This window comes from Canis lupus, chromosome 14, assembly GCF_011100685.1.
Source record: "Canis lupus familiaris isolate Mischka breed German Shepherd chromosome 14, alternate assembly UU_Cfam_GSD_1.0, whole genome shotgun sequence".
Classification (NCBI taxonomy): Eukaryota; Metazoa; Chordata; class Mammalia; order Carnivora; family Canidae; genus Canis; species Canis lupus.
In genome coordinates this window covers 33082028-33104858 of record NC_049235.1, presented here as the reverse complement: position 1 = coordinate 33104858, position 22831 = coordinate 33082028, and the positions used below count along the sequence as shown (strand labels likewise).

The 22831-nt window shown below is 36.1% G+C and overlaps 1 protein-coding gene and 1 long non-coding RNA gene across 21 annotated transcripts in view; one reads left to right on the top strand and one right to left on the bottom strand.

Moving 5' to 3' along the window:
* Positions 1-22831, bottom strand: part of HDAC9 (histone deacetylase 9) — a 911202-nt gene that overhangs the window by 253166 nt on the left and 635205 nt on the right. For all 20 annotated transcript variants that reach the window (XM_038557033.1, XM_038557034.1, XM_038557035.1 and 17 more), the window contains one exon: positions 19441-19574. In XM_038557033.1, the coding sequence (XP_038412961.1) occupies positions 19441-19574 (134 nt within the window). The remainder of the gene's footprint in view (positions 1-19440; positions 19575-22831) is intronic.
* On the top strand, positions 813-21527 carry LOC119866183. The gene is made up of 3 exons (XR_005369516.1): positions 813-939; positions 14653-14736; positions 21448-21527. It is a non-coding gene; the product is annotated as an uncharacterized LOC119866183 (long non-coding RNA).

The following is a 22831-nucleotide window of genomic DNA, read 5'->3' as shown; positions in this document are numbered from 1 at the left end:
TTTAATGTATTTGATTATCACAAAAATGCTGATCACTTCATGTGTTTGCACTTCACAGAACCATTAACCTAGATCAATGTTACTCAAAGAGTATCCTATGGTGTCAGTAACATTTCAGCAACTGTTCACGAACTGTCTGTGATGAGGTCTATACAGAAATTCAGAGTAAATATTTAGAAATCTTCATAGTGATTGGACAGACTATTTTTATGTCTATTGAATCTAATATAATCTTGGGTGTCTTCAATTTTTATTTTATTTTTATAGTAACAATGTATTTTATAAAACCATTAGTCTGGGACAGAATAGAAATTAAACAAAACCAAAAACTGCTGTTTAGCCAGAAATAGTCTGACACACTCTAGACTCAGTCAATATGTTTATGCACATGCTAGGCAGAAAGTTGTACTTCAACTAACAAAGAATGGTACTTCAACAAAGACAAAAGTATACATTAAGTGAAACCTCAGTTAGTCAATATGCAAATTATTCTCCCTGGCCATATTTCTTGGTTGGTATATCTACAAGCCTAATAACATCATGCTGGTATAGGAAGTTAATTAACCTTACTTTTGAAAATCATTGTGCTTCCTAAAATTAGTCAATATTAACATTTCACTTAAAATATGTAGCACAACCATAGTAAAATTCAAAGAGAATCTGTTCAGGGAATGCTGTCTTTTCATGTTCCTGACCATGGAATCAGCAGTTGACATGGAAACATCAAGAGACAACAACACCTTTATGAGGACCAGGACAATTCCATACTTAAGCTCCCTAGTTTAAGCAGATGTGGTTGATGTTTAAGGGAATAAAAGGCTAGGAAAATCTCAATATGCTGATGCTCCCTAGTTTACTGGGTAGAGGGCAGAGCTGTGTTTGTCACAGAAAATAAATCATCATGTCACAGTGAGAGAAGAATGGTCAGAGACCTGAAGGGTAAGAACAAGGTAGCAGGAATGATATAAAACAGAAACTTCTTGACACTGTGCTATTATGTGCCAAATAAATAAACAAATGCTTATGGGATTTTCTTTGTCACAGCATTGAAGTTCCCTGGTTTTGACATCCAATTTATATTTGTAGAAAGCATTTTTTAAAATTTTAGGGGAATTTATATTTATAGAAAACATTTTTAAATCATTCAGCTAAGTGCGGAATGGTGAAATTAAACCAGGTAGATGATGTTGAAAATGAAAGCAAATTTAATGATGGCCATCTGGTCAACCATTGCTCTGATCAATAAACAATCATGTTATTGATATAGATGACTTGCTAGTAAACATTAAATTTGGAAGCATTTATGAAAGATTAGAATAACCGAAGAAAGAGAACAGCAAATAATGAGATAAAATAAGCACAAGAAAGTTCAAAGAAATATTAAAGGTTAACATTTTAACTGTGAGATTTCAGCTGGTGGAAAATCCCCCAAGATAAACAGTGGTAACTCCATGGTCTGAGTCATCTAAAATTGGAATGAACACAGTACTGGAGACCAGACTGTGGTAACCAGTCTTAGCCCGGCAGAATAATGAACAACATGAAATAATAGGGCTTCCAGCTCTTGTTTCTGTGAGTCTATGAAATCCACAGCCACTAACATTTCACATGCTGATACAGTGAATCATCTATATCTTAAGCAATGTCAGTTCTATAGCTAACAATCAAACCCACGTTTTGACTACTATCATAAAGTTTCATTGATTTTTTTCCCCTTTCTCTTTTTCTGTAAAGATATTTTTGCAACTCTAAATTGAATTTTTGCCTCTGGCCTAACATTAAATACCGTTCATAATAAACATATCTTTATATTTTCATAAACTAGTCCCATATATTTACATACCATACACCTCATGCTTGTCCCAACTCCTTTCTCATCCTCCCACAATCTCACTAGCATTTGTGCTCAATGCTCAATCACACATTTAAAAAATAATCTGCTAATAAGATTTAATTATCGATGGTAGCCCAAATGCTGATAAATCATAAGAGGATACCTGCTGGATCTCGGTCATCACCTTGTGTAATATCAGTTAAATAAGAATAAGGGTAGGACATCTGGCAAAGCCTATTTAGCACTGACTTACTCTGAAAGTATTCTGCTCTAGTTTACACTCTTGTCCTACCTCTCACTATTAAAATGTAATAATTCCTAAGTTTTACTTTGATTTCTTTCTGCCCCTCCCCTCTCTGCTCCCTTATGGCTCCAAGGAAGTATTTTATCCTGGTTCTTTTTATTATTATAGAGTATATTTCTTAAGAAATAATTACCTAAGTAATGTGAGTACCTATTCTCGATAACCACCTCTGCTTCTATGGATGCTAGACAAGACCTACAAAGGAGGATGTACATGTTTCTATAGAAAGGGAGTAGTAAAACCAACCCAGTAAGAAAAATGTTTCTACCTGGAAAAATTATCTGTCTGGAGAAAGCATGTTTTGAGATTTGTATCTCACAGGGGCACTGCTGTGGGAACTTGGTAGATGACTAAGCTGAAAATTCTGAAATAGCAATAGCTTTCCTTCTTTACTAACACATAGGATTTTCTGGAATAATTCCATTTTCTGTCACTTTTATCAGATATCTTAAATTTGTCACATGTAACTTTTCCTCTCAATTTGAGGTTTCCAACAGTTCTCATTTCTGGTATTATCATCAGCAATTTATCATGTTATATGTTTATGCTTAAATATAGATATTTTCATTTAAGCTCTTCCCATATTTTTCTATTTCCTGTGTAGCCTTTGTTCCTTCATTTCTCTCTCATGATGCTCTCCTGAGTCAAAGGTCAACAGCATAATGAGTCATGAAATAGGATAAAGTGCTCTGATAATCATAAATTAGGAAGATACTGATTTCCGTTCTCAGAGATACTTAGCATGCAGGATGTCTATCTAAAGTTATCTACGATTCTGACCAAAAAGGGTTTCTGAGAATTCTGAGTATGTCTGGACACTCAATGCATACAAGGTGTGGCATTCTTCTGGGTCTCTCTTACTTCAAATCCAAATATAGGTCTTAAATACCTTAAGGCTTAGGAAACAAAGTTTATAGCTCTTCTTTCATCTTCTTAGTAAAGAAACCCAGTGATATAGGATGTATTCATTATTATATTTACATTCTCTATGACTTGCATTCAAGCAGTTCTTCTCCGAGAGTAGAAAAGGAATTAATGCGCAGAGTGCCAATTCTCAGTGCTAAGTACCTAGGGTATATGATCTTATTTAGTTCAGAGCCCCAAATAGTCCACATTCAGGTTTGAAGTTTGACCAAAGTTATTTAAAATGACCATATCATTGAGTCTCCCAATATACCATGGTTCTTTCCTAAAGAAATAGTCTTTCTGAAATAAAGCCCGTTAATGCAACCTGATTATAGAAGGAATGTTCTGAACATGATCTACAAAGTCATACTGTGACAGGATAAAATTCACTCTACCCACACCCACCCACACACAGAGCACACACACGGTATACATTCATTTTTTTTTTTTTTCTGCGAAGGAGCAGGGGAAAAAGGAAACAGTTCTATTCCTTCCCCTCCTGTGTTCAAAGCCTGGATTGAGGCCAGTGTCCTAATCAGTTCTCATTGGCCCTGGAGGAATCAGAACCTTTTGTAAAATATAATAAAGGGCATAAAATCATGATAAAATGCATGAAAAAGCAGTGCCTTTGGTTAGGGAACTAGAAATAATTTAGCAGAACAGATGGATTGCATTGGTTTGGTATTATTGAGGACATGAAAGGGCTCATTTTGTGGCAGTTCCAAACTAAGAGAAAATGTCCAACTTAAATTTGACAAGTCAAAGTACCTGCCTCTGCTGGGGGAGACCCCATTTTCTTTAATCATTTTCAAAGTGGTGACATATTAGGGAACAATTTCCCCTGAAATATTTCATTTTCTGAAGATATTTCATCCAGTGTCCCTAAACATAAGGATGCTTTTTTATTTTTTTCTACAAAAATTCATAGGGTTGTAGACTTCAAAAGTTGAAGAATCATAAATGACTTAGGAGTGTCAAAGTTACCTTCTGTTACAAATTCCATACTTAATATTTAATGGATCAGTTCACAGCCTGTTCATTTTTCTTCATATACTTCTCTCTTTTAAATTCAAAAATCTGGTCTCATTGCTCATGCCCACATGTACCCACTGGAGTTTTCAAATGCTACAATCAATTGTTTCTTTAAATTTTACATAAAGGATAGTTTCAATCCCCTACTTACAACTGCATTCTTTCCTTCTATATATTCCACGTGGTCTAATAATCTTTTCCTTATAAAGAAAGGGGAGTAAAAGAAGGAAGGAGGCAATTAAGCAGACAGGCAGCCCAACAGGCTTGTGGTCCTTTCTGTCAGTCACACAAAAAGAAAATAAGCTACAAGTCAGGAGCCCTGAGTTCTAGGTTCTAACTCTCATCTATCTTTAACATGCACATAGGCAAGCTATGAGGCGTGTTTCTGGATCTTTGTTTCTCTATTTACAAACATTAGGAGGTTTGACAAATTACTTTGAAGACTCCTTTTAGCTTTAAAACAAATAAGATTTTATGTGAAATAATCTTTTTTTTTCTTTACCTGCCCAGAACAGCAAGGTGTTTTTTTTTTTTTGTATATTTTGTATATTTTTATTGGAGTTCAAGTTGCCAACATATAGTATAACACCCAGTGCTCATCCTGTCAATTGCCCTCCTCAGTGCTCATCATCCAGTCACCCCATCCCCCTGCCACCTCCCCTTCCACTACCCCTTGTTCATTTCCCAGAGTTAGGAGTCTCTCATAGTTTGTCTCCCTCTCTGATATTTCCCACTCATTTTCTCTCCTTTCCCCTATAATCCCTTTCACTACTTTTTATATTCCCTGTATGACTGGAACCATATAATGATTGTCCTTCTCCAATTGACTTACTTCACTTAGCATAATACTCTCCAGTTCCATACACACTGAAGCAAATGGTGGGTATTCATCATTTCAAATAGCTGAGTAATATTCCACTGTATACAGGTACCACATCTTCTTTATCCATTCATCTTTCAATGGACACTGAGGCTCCTTCCACAGTTTGGAAGGACATTGGTTCTACTGTGGACATTGCTGCTATAAACATTGGGGTGCAAGTGTCTCGGCTTTTCACCGTATCTGTATCTTTGGGGTAAATCTCCAGTAGTGCAATAGTTGGGTCATAGGGTAGCTCTATTTTTAACTCTTTGAGGAACCTCCACATAGTTTTCCAGAGTGGCTCTACCAGTTCACATTCCCACCAACAGTGCAAGAGGGTTCCCCTTTCTCCACATCCTCTCCAACATTTGCTGTTTCTTTTCTTGTTAATTTTCCCCATTCTCACTGGTGTGAGGTGGTATCTCATTGTGGTTTTGATTTGTATTACCCTGATGGCAAGTGATGCGGAGCATTTCCTCATGTGCCTGTTGGCCATGTGTAGGTCTTCTTTTTCTTCTTCTTCTTCTTCCTTTTTTTTTTTTTTTAGATTTATTTATTTATTCATGAGAGACACAGATAGAGAGAGACAGAGACACAGGCAGAGGAGAAACAGGCCCCATGCAGGGAGCCCAATGTGGGACTCCATCCCGGGACTCCAGGATCACGCCCTGGGCCAAAGCCACCCAGGGATCACCGAGCCACCAAGGCATCCCCCATGTGTAGGACTTCTTTGGTGAAATTTTTGTTCATGTCTTTTGCCCATTTCCTGATTGGATTGTTTGTTTCTTCGCTGTTGAGTTTAAGAAGTTCTTTATAGATCTTGGATACTGGCCCTTTATCTGATATGCCATTTGCAAATATCTTCTCCCATTCTGTAAGTTATTTTTTAGTTTTGTTGACTGTTTCTCTTGCTGTCAGAAGCTTTTTATCTTGATGAAGTCCCAATAGTTCATTTAGCTTTTGTTTCCCTTGCCTTCATAGATGTATCTTGCAAGAAGTTGCTGTGGCCAAGTTCAAAAAGGGTGTTGCCTGTGTTCTCCTCTAGAATTTTGATGGATTCTTGCCTCACATTTAGATCTTTCATCCATTTTCAGTTTATCTTTGTGTATGGTGTAAGAGAACGGTCTAGTTTCATTCTTCTGCACTTGGCTGTCCAATTTTCCCAGCACCATTTATTGAAGAGACTGTCCTTTTTCCAATGGATGATCTTTCCTGCTTTGTCAAATATTAGTTGGCCATAGAGTTGAGGGCCCATTTCTGGGTTCTCTATTCTATTCCATTGATCTATGTGTCTGTTTTTGTGCCAGTATCACACTGTCTTGATGATCACAGCTTTGTAATACAACCTGAAATCCAGCATTCTGATGCCCCCGGCTCTGGTTTTCTTTTTCAATATTCTCCAGGCTATTAGGGGTTTTTTCTACTTCCACATAAATTTTAAGATTATTTGTTCCAATTATGTGAAAAAGTCCATGGTATTTTGATAGGGATTGCATTGAATGTGTAAATTGCCCTCAGTAGCATAGACATTTTCACAATATTAATTCTTCTAATCCATGAGCATGGAATATTTTTCCATTTCTTTGTGTCTTCCTCAATTTCTTTCACAAGTATTCTGTAGTTTTTAGGGTACAGATCCTTTACCTCTTTGGTTAGGTTTATTCTGAGGTATCTTATGCTTTTGGGTTCAATTATAAATGGGATTGACTCCTTAATTTCTCTTTCTTCAGTCTCATTGTTAGTGTATAGAAATGCCACTGATTTCTGTGCACTGATTTTGTATCCTGCCACACTACTGAATTGCTGTATGAGTTCTAGCAATTTTGGGGTGGAGCCTTTTGGGTTTTCTATGTGCAGTATCATGTCATCTGCGAAGAGGGAGAGTTTGACTTCTTTGCCAATTTGAATGCCTTTTATTTCTTTGTGTTGTCTGATTGCTGAGGCTAGGACTTCTAGTACTATGTCGAATAGCAGTGGTGAGAGTGGACACCCCTGCCGTGTTTCCAATCTTAGGGGAAAGGCTCTCAGTTTTTTCTCAATGAGAATGATATTTGCTGTGGGCTTTTCATAGACAGCTTTTAAGATGCTGAGGAATGTTCCCTCTATCCTACACTCTGAAGAGTTTTGATCAGGAATGGATGCTGTATTTTGTCAAATGCTTTCCCTTAATCTATTGAGTGGATCATATGGTTCTTGTTTGTTCTCTTGTTGATGTGATCTATCACATTGATTGTTTTACAAGTGTTGAACCAGCCTTGCATCCCGGGGATAAATCCTACTTGGTCATGGTGAATAAGCTTCTTAATGTACTGTTGGATCCTATTGGCTAGTATCTTGCTTAGAATTTCTGCATCTGTGTTCATCAGGGATATTGGTCTATAATTCTTCTTTTTGGTGGGGTCTTTGTCTGGTTTTGGAATTAAGGTGATGCTGGCCTCATAAAACGAGTTTGGAAGTATTCCATCCCTTTCTATCCTTTGGAACAGCTTTAGTAGAATAGGTATTGTTTCTTCTTTAAATGTTTGATAGAATTCCCCTGGGAAGCCATCTGGGGCCTGGACTTTTGTGTCTTGGGAAGTTTTTGATGACTGATTCAATTTCTTCCATGGTTATTGGCCTGTTCAGGTTTTCTTTTTCCTCCTGTTCCAGTTTTGGAAGTTTGTGGTTTTCCAGAAATGTGTCCATTTCTTCTAAATTGCCTAATTTATTGGTATATAGCTGCTCATAATGTTTTTTTAAAATCATTTGTATTTCCTTAGTATTGGTTGTGGTCTCTCCTCTTTCATTCATGATTTTATTAATTTGAGTCTTTTTTTCTTTTTAATAAGGCTGGCTAATGGTTTATCTAGCTTATTAATTCTTTCAAAGAACCAACTCCTGGTTTTGTTGATCTGTTCTACAGTTCTTCTAATCTCTATTTCATCGAGTTCTGCTCAAATCTCTATTATCTCTCTTCTTCTGGTTGGTGTAGGTTTTATTTGCTGTTCTTTCTCCAGTTCCTTTATGTGCAAGTTTAGCTTGTGTATTTGAGTTTTATCCAATTTTTTGAGAGAGGCTTGTATTGCGATGTATTTCCCTCTTGGACTGCTTTTGATGTATCCCAAAGACTTTGAACAGTTGTATCTTCATTTTCATTAGTTTCCATGAGTCTTTTTAATTCTTCTCTAATTTCCTGGTTGACCCTTTCGTCTTTTAGTAGGATGCTCTTTAATCTCCACATGTTTGAGTTTCTTCCAAATTTCTTCTTGTGATTGAGTTCTAGTCTCAAAGCATTGAGGTCTGAAAATATGCAGGGGACAATCCCAATCTTCTAGTATCAGTTGAGACCTGATTTGTGACCCAGTATGAGGTCTATTCTGGAGAAAGTTCCATGTGCACTTGAGAAGAATGTGTATTCAGTTGCATTCTGATGGAAAGTTCTGTATATATCTGTGAAATCCACCTGGTCCAGTGTATCATTTAAAGCCCTTGTTTCTTCGTTGATGTTGTGCTTAGAAGATCTGTCATTTGCAGAAAGTGCCATGTTGAAGTCTCCTACTATTAGTGTATATTATCTAAATATGTCTTTGGTTATTAATTGATTGATAAACTTGGCAGCTCCCACATTAGGGGCATAAATATTCAGGATTGTTAGGTCTTCTTGTTGGATAGACCCTTTAAGTATGATATAGTGTCCCTCTTCATCTCTTACTACAGTGTTTGGGATAAACTTTAATTGATCTGATATGAGGATTGCTACCCCAGCTTTCTTTTGAGGACCATTTGAAGGGTAAATGGTTCTCCAACCTTTCATTTTCAGGCTGGAGGTGTCCTTAGGTCTAAAACATGTCTCTTACAGACAGAAAATAGATGGGTCTTGCTTTTTTATACAGTCCAAAACCCTGCATCTTTTAATGGGATCATTTAGCCCATTCATGTTCAGAGTAACTATTGAAAGATACGAATTTAGTGTCATCATAATACCTATTCAGTCCCTGTTTATGTGGATTATTTCTTTGGGCGTCCTCTTTCTTTTACAGGGTCCCCCTTAATATTTCTTGCAGAGCTGGTTTGGTGGTCAGATATTCTTTCAGTTTCTGCCTATCTTGGAAGCTCTTTATGTCTCCTTCTATTCTGAATGAGAGTCTTGCTGGATAGAGTATTCTCGGCTGCATGTTCTTCTCATTTAGGACCCTGAATATATCCTTCCAGCCCTTTCTGGCCTGCCAGGTCTCGGTGGAGAGGTCTGCTGTTAATCTAATATTTCTTGCCATATAAGTTAAGAAACTCTTGTCTCTTGCTGTTAAGGATTTTCTCTTTGTCTTTGGAATTTACAAGTTTCACTATTAAATGTTAAGGTGTTGAACGTTTTTTATTAATTTTGGGGGGGACCTCTCTATCTCCTGGATCTGAATGCCTGTTTCCCTCCCCAAATTAGGAAAGTTCTCTGCTATGATTTGTTCAAATATGCTTTCTGACCCTCTGTCCCTCTCGGCATTTTCTGGAACCCCAATTATACATAGATTCTTCCTTCTGAGGCTATCATTTATTTCCCTTAATCTTTCCTCATGGTCTTTTAATTGTTTTTCTTTTTTCCTTATCTTCCTTCCTTGCCATCAACTTGTCTTCTATGTCACTCACTCTTTCTTCCACCTCATTAACCCTCACCATTAGGACCTCCAGTTTGGATTACATCTCATTTAATTGATTTTTAATTTTTGCCTGATTAGATCTAAATTCTGCAGTCATGAAGTCTCCTGAATCCTTTATGCTTTTTTCCAGAGTCACAGTAGCTTTATAATTGTGTTTTTTTTTTTTTTTTATAATTGTGCTTTTGAATTGGCTTTCTGACATTGAATTGTAATCCATACTCTGTAACTCTGTGGCAGAGTACTGTTTATGATTCTTTCTTTTTGTGGTGAATTCTTCCTTCTAGTCATTTTGTTCAGTACAGAGTGGCTGTATGAGTGGGATGCATCAAGAATATCAACCACGACCTAAGTAAATTTCACCCTATATGATTCTGACGAGGTCAGAGACCAAAAATGAAAACAAAGTTCAGAACAAAATAAAAGGACCACTAAAGTGTAAAACAAATTTTAAACGAAAGTAGTAAAAATAAAAGGCCAAGAATCCCAAAGAAGAAGAAAAAAAGAAGAGAAAAAGTAAAAGTAAAGAGAAAAAAGAGAAAAGAAAGAAAAAAGGGGCTGCTGGGAGATGATGGGGGTGAAGAAGTTGTAGTGGAGAGAGAATGTAGTCTACCTGAGGGGTCCTAGAAGGTGATCCTTTTGGTTCTGAGTGTATTAAGTTCTGTATGTAGAAGATGCGCAGTCCCAAATTTATATAAACAAGCAATACTTGTAGAAAGCCCCAGCACTGACCACCAAAACACAAATGAATAAAAGGTGGGGGCGGGCAGAATGGGAATGAGGAATCTCACAGAATGAACCAGCATGGTATACCACTTGGTTCTGGGGGCATGCTGGTCATGTTTTAGAAGGTATTAACTTCTACCATTGTAGAACAAAATGGGGCAAAGAAAACAAACAAACAAACAAAAACATATCTCGTATATCTCCCATAATTGAACTGAGTATGTTGAAGGGAATCGAGAAGTGGAAAATACAACTAAGACATGTAATTGTAGAAATATGAAAGTCAAAAAGGAAGAAACTTAAAAATGAAGAAGTGCTAAAATATTGTAGTTAAGGTGGAGAAAGAGAAAAAATAATGGAAATTTACAGTCTGATATAAAAATGAGTTGTACTGGAAAAGGGGGGAGAAAAAGGAGGGGTACCCTCTAGTTCTTAAATCCCTCGACTTCCCCTGGAGATTTCCAGCAGGGAACAGAACCCTCCCCCGGAGCTGCAGCCTGAGCTGCTCCCGAGGCCCCACCAAACACACTCCAGCCCTTTACCGAACTCGGTCCACGGTGTGTGGGGCACTTTCCCCCGGGGCACACCTCCTCTGTTAGTGACCCCTGGAGCCTGGGGGCTCCACTGTCCCCCCCAACCCCCCCCGGGGATCCTGCCTGGTTTCCCTGCTAAGTACCTTTCAGTTCCGGAAGAATCCAGTGCAGATTTTTAATAAAGTTCCTGCTTCTCTGGCACTGGGCTTTCCTGTCCCAGAGGCTCTCATGGCCCTCCTTAGCCTGGCTCCTCCACTTGATTCTTTTTTTTATTTTTTCCCACCTTCCTTCCTTGCTAAAAGCAAAAACCCTTCTCTCTGTAGCGTTCCAGCTATTCTCTCTTTGAATCTCAGGTCAAATTTGTAGGTGTTCAGGATGATTTGAAAGTTATCTAGGTAAGTAGGTGGGGCTGGGGGAGGTGAGGACCCTGCTCCTCTACCATCATGCCCCCCCCCCCGGCCTCACTATGTGAAGTCATCTTATACACAAAAATTCAACAAAATATCCATTAAAGATTTGCCTCAAGTAAGCAAATATAATAGTTGGGGAAATAAATCAGTATGGCTGAGGAAAGAGATCTCACTATGAAGATCTTCAAAAGAATACTAGCTATTCTTCAAAGCCAATTTCTTATATGTTTAATCATAATTGAAAATATGAATATTTTTTGAAAAATATGAATATTCTTACACTATGATAATTTCAAAATAATGAACACTTTCCCCAATTTTTATGTTTGTGTATCAAACTTATGAATTAATATTATCTTTGTTTCTTAAGTAAATGCCTGCTTCTGTTACTCTCCCATGTCCAACTACTTGACTCCATTCACCTTTTTGTCTCTAGCTCGTTAAGCTTATGTTAAGAAGCTGAGTTTCAGTTGCAGTGATTTTTAACATTATCTGCACCTCAGAATCAGCTGTGAAAGTTTAAAAGGTATTGTTGCTGGGTGCTACCTCCAGAGCTTCTGGTTAACTTTGTCTGGGGACAGCCTAGGCATCTTGATAGTTAGAACCATCCCATGGATTTTAATGGGCATCCTAGGTACAGAACTATAGGTTAGAGGGAGCCGTCCATTCTTTCTGCTCTTTGATAAATTCAGGATACTAACACTGTACTGACCCACATTTCAGACTAAAGAGTAGTTTCAATAAATGGTTATCACAGCAAAGGTTGGGAAGTAAAAAGGATCTGTTCTTCAAAACAAGTGTTTCTACTTGCTTGTAAAACTACTTGATTCCTTCATTACAATTTATTTAAAAATATTTCAGGTGCATAGAGCAATTGTAAAAGTACTTCAGAGAAACAGCAAATCTCATTCATTAATAAAGGTCTAAGTGGCAAAAAGTACACATACTATATATATTTTAACATTTGATTTTCACCCATTTCAAAACCAAAAGCAACTGCAAGTGCATTACGCTCATCAAAAAGTAAGGGAAAATGTTACCGTTTAGTGTAATTGCTCAATATTGATGATTTTATGTGACTGAATCTTCTACATTACAATTATTTTGTAAACAACTGTAAATGGACATTTTAATGGTTTGGGTTAAAGCAATGATTTTTTTTTTTTAAGATTTTTTATTTATTAGAGACAGAGAGAGAAAGAGGGAGAGAGGCAGAGACACAGGCAGAGAGAGAAGCAGGCTCCATGCAAGGATCCCGATGTGGGACTCAATCCCAGGTCTCCAGGATCAGGTCCCTGGGTTGAGGGCAGCACTAAACTGCTGAGCCACCTGGGCTGCCCTAAAGCACTGATTTTTAAAACAGTAATTAGATATAAAACAAATTTTGTCAAAATAAATATTTTGTATTACTTTAGCACTGCAATTTTCAGATGGTCAAAAAACATGTGACTATTCATTTTTGTTAATAAGCTTAATGCTGCTGTTTAAAAAACTCCTGTACCACTTTCCAAATGGACTCGGAAGAGCAAACTATTTTATTTCCTTTTATTGGTTGTTTTCCACATTAATGCTTCCTTTTTTGCAGAAATAAAAATTAAAACAAAAAAATTCTAAATCACCTTAATTCTAATTACATGCTACACAAGCAATTTTAATGTATTTATCTGCCTAAGTCCACTCCACTATGATATAAAAATTTCTGTCAGAATAATGACATAATGTACCCTGGTTTACTCATCACATCTAGGTCATATGTATGGCTTCTCAAGACTGCCATTCCTTTAGAGACAATTCACAAGACTCCTTGTTTGAATCTCTTATTGCTTTGTGGTTAGATTCTTAGACACAAACACACACACAAAATGTTCTACAAACTAAACAAAACAGTAAGCTGTTATGTGCTGCCATCTAGTTAGATTACTCTATAAAACAAATGTTTAATTGAATTAACTTGCAATCGTTAGCTCTACTTTGTAGCACTGATGTCAGAAAACCTGCACATTCCAAAAGTATTTCTCCAAAGAGTATTATATTTTCCTTATTTAGATTTTCAAAAGGTCTTTTAAAATCACCTGTCATGTGCAGGAAAAGTGTGGGACCCTAGCCTTAAGTTCCCTGGCATCTTAAGATTTTATATTAAATCTGCTCTCTACTTTTCTCATTGGAACTGCTGAGGAAGTCCCAGAAGGGGCAACAGTAGCTTCGGTTCAGGTCCCAGAATTGTTTTGTAATTACTTTGTGTTGGCACTTGAATAAAAGAGTTAAACATTTCAGCACAGTATGCTGCTTATGGTTTTTACTTATGAATTAAGCGAAACAAAGTTATTCAATATTAGTCACAAAGAGCCAATGCAAATTCCACATAATATGTAATCCAACAAAAGCATTATAAAATGTTATTATTCTCAAAACAAATGTGAGAGCAAGCAAATGTCTGTGGGTGGCTTGGTGGGGCTGAGAGTCATGAACACTTCTGGAAAAACAACTGCAAGTGCATTTCTAACAGATGATGGGTCATTCTCTGTGATTTTTCAAGCACAGAAAAGCACATTCTTTTCTTCAGGGCATACACGTTTTAGAGACCTGGCTACCTAATCAAAGGGCTTGTTCCTGAAGAGGACACCGAATGATCCTTCCAGATCGATTTTTTATGGTGACAAGAAAGCTGCTGATTTTGCTTTTTGCTCCCAACAGAATCACTAAATATGAATGATTCAATAGGGGAAAAAATTAAATAGTACTGGCACGAAGGACTACTAACCACCTCAACTTTTAAAAAACAGTGCCACGTCATGCCAAAAGAAGTTAACCCACGTAACCACTGTAATCTAATATAATGAAGACTAATGTTTTCTCTGGCTGCTAATCAGGACTACTAAGCACAACCAATTTACACTATAGCTCACAAAATAAAAAGCAGTATGTTTACTAAACATCCTAAAAATTTCATCTACTCTTAACCGAAGAAAGTATTACATTCCAAATGAACTCCTTAGCCATCTAATTTCATATGATATCAGAGCTGGAAAAGATCCTAGCAAATATCTGCCTAAGAGCCTCAGCTTACACATGGGAAACCAAAGATCAGTAAGGTTAAATGATTTGACAACAGTATACAGATAATTAATGGCAGGACTAAGGTCAAATCTAATGTTGAGCAATAACCCATGAAAGAATCCATTTTGATTAATTTTTCTACACTGCTAAATGAACTGACACAATTTGTAAGTTTGATTTGTGGATCAGTCTATTATTCTGAGACAAAAGAGGCCTTTAAATGTTTTCAAATTACCATCTTTTCTATCATATCAGTGTTTAATTGCAAAATTGACTATTTTGTTGGGAAGGAAGGGAAGCTGACTTTTCTCTGAATGCTAGAAAGATTGAGACTCCTTCCCTTTTTTGCCACTGAAACAGTAATCTGAAAATGAATGTGAATAAAGACAGAAGGAGGGCAAGCTCTTCAACATCAGGTCTGGGATACTTCCTTCTTGAACTCAGGTAAGTATTTTTACTTCTATCTCTTGTTCAGATGGCCCTTCTGATGCTGTCAAGACTATGGAGGCAGCAGACCACAGTCATTCTCATTTATTTCTTCCCCACACTAAATCAGTTTAAGTCTTTAAAAATCACTGCAACATAAACTAGAGACTCAAAACCTCTTGGGATTTTGTAATTATATATTTCTTTATGTGATCATTTGATTAATATCTGCTGATCTCACCAGGTGTAGAAACCTCCTTGTAGGCAGGGTATGTATCTTCTTAAGTATTTTATTTCCACCTCCTAACACAGGAGTATATCAAAACTCAAAATTTTGATATACTGTTGAATGGATATATCCCTGTTCTTAAAGTGTGGTGGCGAGATCAGCAACAACAGGATTACTCAGATACATGTTAGCAACACAAATTCTTAGACCTCACTCCAAAAGGACTCTACCACTGTTGAATGTGAAATTCTGAGGTTGGGTCCCAGCAATGTGTCTTACTATTCCTAATGATTCTGATATATGCTAACATTTGAACACCACTGTAGTCAATAAATGAATACCACTTACCCAACCACAGGTATCTGCTTGCTGGCCAGCGTTATGTCCCCAGAACTCTCTTGATTCCTTCTCTGAAAGCACAGGCTATCACTAACTATAGGTGACTACACAAACCTGGCAGGAAGATAGTGTTCAAACAGGGCAAATCAACTTTCTGGATGTTTGGGGGTAAAAAACTGACCCAGCTTCTAGGTCTTATATTCTTATTAGATTATATTCTTTTCTATGAAATCTAATAAATCCTCTCTCCTTTGAGACAATTGAGCTAAGTTCTTACTGCTCACAACCAGCACAGGAATTTGTCTATACTGCTTAGGAAAGAGTGATAACCTAGATATGAGGGCTGGTACTCATATCCCTGGAGTCCTGGACACACAGATTTTATCCTCTCAGGAATACATGCTCTAGGCATAATCAGGAACAAACAGAGCTAAACTTTACTTTCCCAATAGTCTTACCTACACAAATTAGAAAGAAATGTCTCATTCTCCGTAAGTCCTTCAGCCATGCTGGAAAATATTCATTCATACCCAAGTTGAAACAGAATTTTTATCACCTGGAGTGAATAAGTCAAGTTCAATTGGAAGATACTGTCACTGGCCCTGATTTCTTTAGAAGGTTCATAAACACTAACCAGGAAACCTGTTAGCCTATATAGGAAACTTCTTGCCCCTTTAACCAGTAATGTACCCACCATGTACCTGACCACTTGCCACATATAGTATACTTTTTTAAAAAATATTTTATTTATTTATTCATGACAGACACAGAGAGAGAGAGGGGCAGAGACAGAGGCAGAGGGAGAAGCAGGCTCCATGCAGGGAGCCTGACATGGGACTTGATCTCGGGTCTCCAGGATCACACCCTGGGCTGAGGGGGCGCTAAACCGCTGGGCCACCGGGGCTGCCCACATATAGTATACTTTTCTCCTGATTTTTTGACAACTGATTGTAATAGTTTTGGTGAATTGCTAAAAGGTTTGATTTCTATGTTTCTGTGGTTTTTCTCTTCCATATCACCAAAACTTTAAAAAAAATTGGCTTGAGCAGGTTAGTATCAAGATGGTTTAATAATATATTAATAAATGTGTACATTAGATTTAACTTGTCAAATCAAAAACTTTAAAACAAAATCCACAATGAACATATATCTTTTGTTTTAGCTGTATTTATTAGGGAGAGTACTGGCTAAGGAAGTAGATTCTACTATTTCTGAGTGGGCTAACTGGTTTGAAATAATCTCTGTATATTTCCTCTTTATTTTCTCCCCAAATCTTCCAAGAGAAATAATCAGGGAGAAAAGTAAGTTATGTTTCTTGTGGTTCTGTTTTATCCCTTTTGTTACTATGTTTTATTTTATATAAAACCTCAAAGTCTCTGGGAAAGGGTAATATTTGTTTGGTTAAGGATCATTTTTAAAATTTTATTTTGAATATACTTAAAATAATTTACATACAAAATCACTTACATACAAAGAAACGTCAAATTCCTAGGTAGCTTAAATTGTTTAATAGTTTTAGAAATTCCATTTTATGATTATGTCAGCATAAAGTCATAGATAACCTGATAATATAGGAGCAAATAAATATATATGGGAAACAATTTCATCACTTAAGAAGTCAAACAATTGGTGAGCTGTCTTCAAACTATGTTAGCAAAAAGACCTAAACATAGTCTGTTTATATTATTGTGAAGTTATGGATCATATTTTTGTGCTTGGCCTTCATAATGAGCAAATCTGCTGATCTGCTTTTGAGTGAACTATTTGTAATTGTGTGACTGTTTATCAAAGAGACAGTTATTTAGCTGACTGGCTTGGTGCTAGACTCAGTCATTCTATCAGCCTCACTGTACTTCTTGACATTTCACCCTTGGTCTTGTATCACATCAGTCAGAGCTGTTGCATAAATTGAATTTTAGGCTTTCAAACAATATAGGACTAAAATAATGTGATGTATGAGGAACTGAAAAAGAAGACTGATCAGAAAGGGCTAACAGCTTTTTAAATGTTACGACTAGTATGAGCTATATTACAGTCCATCTATTTCTGCACTTTGCTCCTTTCCTAACCAGTGTTCCTTCCAGTAATAGATTTAAGGAATACCATAATCTAACAATGCATTTGAAGACTGTGGTCAGCAACTGCTAATTTGGAGTGGCTGAAGTAAGACTTCAGGATATAATAAAGACCTGAAAGTGAGAAAAATGTAAATGGCAATGCCTTAGACAGAGAAGCACAGAAAGAATGCCACGGTGGAAAACATCTATAGTTGATGCAAAAGTGAAAGAGGAATATTCACACGAATCAATGTCTATTAAGACCAGTTCACCACAGATAAGTCCCCTGGTTTACTTTCATTACTCCATATGGGATTGTGTAGATGACAGAGGCAGCCTCCAAACTCCATTATCAAAAACATACAAACCTTAAAGATAATGCTATAATTTATCAGAAAGTATGAAAAAGCCTTCTGCTATATAATATGGATGCTATTGGGAAAAGATGAATATTTCACTCAAGAAAGAATCAGAGAAATAAATCTAGCTCAAATTACTTCATTTGGGGCTTCTAGGTAAAGAATACATTTAATCAAAAGTATATCCTTAAATACAAAAACATTTGATGATTCTATTGCAAACATATAATAAAACTTGTGAAACTAAATCTGTACACACTACTTTGGTGTATTCATTCATAATCTCAACCTGCTGAATGACCATAAACATCTATGTCTTGATGTAAAGAAAATAATCCTGTAAGATGAGATATTTTATTCATCTTCAAGAGAGAAAATCCATAAAGAAAATAATAATCCTTATAAATGAATGCAGTGAACGAATAACTTGTATATTCAAAAGTCAGTTATTTTTACTGCTTTGCAAAGCAGCAGCATCAGACTGATGTAACTCAGGCCATCAAATACAGGCAAGTGCACATGACTCTAAGAAATATTGTCTGCTTTGACATTCCTATATCAATTAAATTATTTTGCAGGTGTGTTTTAAGCTAAATTGGCTTTCAAAAGGAATATTCTGGACTACATTTTGGGTTGCCAAAAATTAATTAAAAGTCATAGCAAAAGATAGCTTTTTAATTTTTATCAAAGTAGAGTGAATTCAATGTAGTCTCAATGTCTGTTTCCTCAGGATATAACTATAGTCAAAATATTATCCACTTTATTCTTCCCAAACTACTGAGAACTAGATTGGATTTCCTTCACTGATCTGCAAAGAGTGACAACAAAACCAAAGAGCAACATGTTAAATTGTCAGTCTGTAATAACAAGGACTTTGTCTTGTGAAATTCTGTAATTCTAGTTCCTAGAATATGTGTGGAACATAATAAAGATAGACTCAGGTATGTTCAATGATCAATAAATGTTAAAGTAATGTGGAAAAAAATGGGAGCTGTTTTTTAAAATGTCTTAGACTCCAATATAGGGTGTTATTGCATCTGAGGCAACAATGGACATTTATAGCAACTAAGTCAAATAGCTGCTGATTGTTACATAATTTGCAAATATGACAATAGGAGTCTTTTTGAATTGATATCATTTTTACTTTGAAAGCTTAAGAAATAGATTTTTCTAAATGAAAGATGGGACTTCAAAGGAATCTGCAAAAATGAGTCTAAAGAAGTACCAATAAAATAAAATTACTCAAACCTCTACCATAAAAATGTAAGAACATGAGCCACTTCAATAAAAAGAAGTGACTTTTCTTGGTAAGAGGATAATCGTTAAATCTAGTCATTTCCATAGACAAATTTGGCATACATCTGAGCTCACTATATAGCTTATAATAAGAAATAACAACTACTTAGCACATAGCAGTTTGTAGAGTTTCCCAGAATATTAACTTAATAAATAATACGTATTTGCAAACAGTAATATTACAATGTATACTTAAAAGTGTTGCAATAATAACACACATACATCATGCAGCTGCCCAGTCAATCAACATGGACTGACTCCCTACTATGTGCACAGCCGAGAGTCAGGACATAAATGCTATGCTACTAGTATCAATGATAGTTCATGAATCATGATGTTTGTGTTTCACCATTAATATTTTTCCACTACTACCCAAATGAATACTAGCCTCTTTATATGATTTATTTAAATAAATAAAAGAGTGTAGCCAATTTAGGATTACCTCACATTTATTTAGCAGCCCAGTTTCTTGCAGCCGTGACCAGATGCTCTGTATTCGTCCAGCATGCTCAGGGTGGGTGGTGGAATTGCCACAAATGCACTGGTGTTTCAGCATCAGAGGGTCATAGGCAATTCCTTCAGGACAAAGAAAACATAGCACAAGACTGAGTAATGATACAAAGTAATGATACAAGTTACATGACAATATAATTACTCCAAAAAAAAAAAAAGATATTCTTTTAAAAATAAATTTACAAATAGAGAAATAATACAATTTCTTATGTGCAAATTCCTAGCCCATAAGAGCTGTTTAGTCCTTCATGTCTGGATATAAATGCAAAAAAAAAAAAAAAAAAAAAAGTTTAACCTATGGATTAATCAGAACTCAGATCTTAGCTTGGTAAATTTATAGTGATGAAGATGGTAATATATTTTTTTAAATTTTATATATTTATTCATGAGAGACAGAGAGAGAGAAGCAGAGACACAGGCAGAGGGAGAAGCAGGCTCCAAGCAAGGAGACCGTGGGACTTGATCCCCGGTCTCCAGGATCATGCCCTGGGCCGAAGGCAAATGCTTAACCACGGAGCCACCCAGGCATCCCGAAGATGATAATATTGTAAGAAACTTCAAATTTTTAAAAATACTATAATTTTAGCAGTATCTTAAATCATTATGAAGTATGTTTAGACAAATAATCCAAATCAGTAAAGGTCCAAATTTTATCACTAAAACCACAAAATGAAAAAAATAAAAAATAAAAAAAAAAATAAAACCACAAAATGAGCTGAGTCTCTAAATCATGAATTAATTTCGCAAGTAATTCCAGCTTCACTTTAGAGCAGGCCTTGCATTAAACTACAAAACTTTCCAACTGCTTGCCTATTCTGCTTCAGAGTTGTGCAGAAAGAGCTTCTTCCCTGCTTACTGTGCTTTTCTCAAAATTTATGCCAATCTGTAATCAATATGGACACTGTAGATCTTACAATTCTGTGGGACATTTGAAGTGTTTCTCTAAAAAAAATGAAAAAGAAAAAAATAAGTCAATTGCACTACCTTCAGTAGAGATTCCAAAGATACCTAATGAATAAAATCTGCTTTTAAATTATCAAGAGTTCACGTATTTCATATTTTAGTTAGACCCTATGATGAGAAAGATTTTTAAAAATATGATGAAATAAACTATTATGGGGATGCCTGGGTGGCTCAGTGGTTGAGCATCTGTCTTTGGCTCAGGGTGTGATCCCAGTCCCGGGATCGAGTTCCACATCGGGCTCACTACGAGGAGCCCGCTTCTCCCTTTGACTGTGTCTTTGCCTCTCTCTGTGTGTCTCTCATGAATAAATTAAAAAAACCTTTAAAAGAAAAAAGAAATAAACTATTCTGGGTACATAAAATAGGGCTTTTTAAAGCAACAAATTAGATGATAATTATAACTCTGGTTAATTCTGAAAAGATTTCCACCCTTAATCCAATTCCTTGGGGAAAAACACGTTACTTACAAAACTGCCTAAGCATGGAGTGAGGGCAGAAGAATCCAAGACCAAAATTGAAGAGCAAAAGTAACTGTATTCAGATACAGGCCAGTAATTTGTGTTGTAAAGTAAGTTTAATTAATGCATTTTATTCTCTATTTCACTCACAATCTCATGTTAGAGAAATGCTACTCAAAAGGGAAAATATTTCTCTGAGTGTACTAAATCAAGCAGAATAGTAACATATGTATTTTGAAACCATGTGGTAAAAATTATATCTAAGAAAAAAACATCACTTTGCTGGCCCAAATAATATCCAATCTTAATACTAAAATGGCTTCAAAATCTATCCTATGCCCCTTACTTACATTTTCATTCTTAGTGCTCATTCCTCTAAGTAGTATACTTGCACACTTATCTATTCAATTGCCCCTCCAAAATCTCCATTTGGATGTCTCATGGTTTTTATAAAGTGAGAATGTCTCAGACTTGAGTTCATGATCTTAAACCATACACTTTGTCCCTCGTTTCAGTAAAGGACATGATGATCCATCATTGCTCAAGCAAGAAACCTTAGTATCCTCTGGAAACTCCCTCTCCAAAGAACTAAGAAGTAAGTAGTGTTTTCCCTTCAAAAAACAACATGAATCACTTGATGATCTCCAGCCAAAACCATACATAATCAAAGGTATTATTGTCTCTAATCTGAACACCTAAAACAAAGCCTTGTAACTGGCTACCTGACTTTTACTCTGTTCTTTTTGCCACATAACAGTTACTTTTGCTTAAATATTTTGGTGACATGACAATATAATTACTTCAAAAAAAGACATTGATTAATCTAATCACTGATTAGAATAAAATTCCTCAAGGCATAGGTAGGCCTCTCCCCAGTTCTTCAGCTTTCTCTCCATGTACCTCTTCCCACAAAGGCCCACCTTCCATTCTTCAAAACAATCAAAATCACACCAGCCTTGGGATATGTATATATCATGTTCCATCTATGCCCATAATTCTTCCTTCCTGCCCCCCATAACTCCAGCCCTGATTTGGGTAATTCCTATACACTTTTCAAGGCTAAATGATGTCTCTAAATTAGGTTTGCTACTATATGTCCTCATAGTATCTTCTAGGTCTTCAGAGCATTTATCACAATTATGTAATTGTCATATAATCTTGTTAATTGTACATTTTCTTCACTATCTGCTGAGATCTATGAAAGCAAAGATCAGAGTTATAGTGTTTATCTCTGAACTCATAGTGTTTATACACATGCTTGGATATAGTAGGTCCTCAAAAGTATTTTTAATGAATGACTGAAAAACATAAATAAATGAACAGATGTAAGAACTAGGTCAGTTATCTCCATTATAAAGTCTTGCTTGATGAACCTAAGTGGTGGATCTCCTTGGAATCCTTAATTTTTTTAGCCTTATTTCTTTAGTATTCTTTTCTTTTATATGCCTTACCTTCCTACTGGCAAGTGCTTCTACTACAGATATTTAACTTAATCAGCTTTATATTTCTGCACAGTATTTTGCACAAAAAAAAGATGAATAAGTATCTTTAAATAAAGTCCAAAGGAATACATGTAGAAAGGCAGAAGGGAAAGCAGGCAGACATAAAAAGTAACATTCAATATATAAAGATATACAAGACATGTCTTTGAAATTCAGATGTATCAAGTATATAAGTTCCTATTACATAGCAGGAACCGTTTAGTATATATCTTTCCTTCCTTTCATTCTCCTTCCCTCCCTTCCTTTTCTTTCTTCTTTTTCATCACAAGTATACTCTTTAATCCTTACCACCTATTTCATCCATTCCCCTGTCCACCTCCCCTCTGGTAACCATCAGTTTATTCTCTACAGTTAAGTCTATTTCTTTGTTTGTCCCTCTTTTTTTTTTCTTTGCTCA